The 409-nt window shown below is 46.7% G+C and overlaps 1 protein-coding gene across 1 annotated transcript; it reads right to left on the reverse strand.

The window, feature by feature from the left end:
• Positions 1-6: 6 nt before the first annotated feature.
• Positions 7-401, reverse strand: LOC107566240 (sialic acid synthase-like). Its single transcript, XM_016251628.1, has 2 exons — positions 320-401; positions 7-225 (listed from the first exon to the last, which is right to left on the reverse strand). Exons 1-2 carry the CDS (start codon positions 377-379, stop codon positions 37-39), a joined length of 249 nt encoding a protein of 82 aa, XP_016107114.1. The 5' UTR covers positions 380-401; the 3' UTR covers positions 7-36.
• Between the last annotated feature and the right edge of the window lie 8 nt (positions 402-409).

Genomic DNA, 409 nt, shown 5'->3' on the forward strand with positions numbered 1-409 from the left:
CCTTAATTTCCCCTTTAGTTATGGAGTGTACAATCATCAGCCATTTATCATGGCATCAGTGATGGTGGCATCTTTTTCCAGGTCCACCTTGATTTTCTTGCCAACCAGTTTGAAGATGTTCTCTGGTCTCACACCATGCGGTTCGGCCACTTTTACTGTCAGCATGTCGAGAGTTAATATCTCGCCCTTCTGCAATGGTTTCCGGGCCACCACCGACTTACCCAACTGTAAGAAAGGACATAAACAGTGATTTAAACACATTTGATCACTTCAAAAGCCTCCTATTGCTATATCTGTCAAAATGAGGGTTGTATCCGACCTTGCTGTGACAGGAAGCCTCACAGGGCAGCATCTGTTTGATTGGCGAGCCCATTGCCATCTCAGCCGTCCTGATGGCTCTCACCAGCTC

The sequence above is a fragment of the Sinocyclocheilus grahami genome, unplaced genomic scaffold (assembly GCF_001515645.1).
Source record: "Sinocyclocheilus grahami isolate Dianchi unplaced genomic scaffold, SAMN03320097.WGS_v1.1 scaffold1062.1, whole genome shotgun sequence".
Lineage (NCBI taxonomy): Eukaryota > Metazoa > Chordata > Actinopteri > Cypriniformes > Cyprinidae > Sinocyclocheilus > Sinocyclocheilus grahami.

Bases quoted from the DNA above. Each gene is read 5' to 3' on its own strand.
- LOC107566240 (XM_016251628.1), bottom strand. From the start codon at position 379: ATGGCAATGGGCTCGCCAATCAAACAGATGCTGCCCTGTGAGGCTTCC. The intron at 226-319 runs GTCGGATACAAC...CCTTTCTTACAG, and splicing joins AGGCTTCCTGTCACAGCAAG to TTGGGTAAGTCGGTGGTGGC.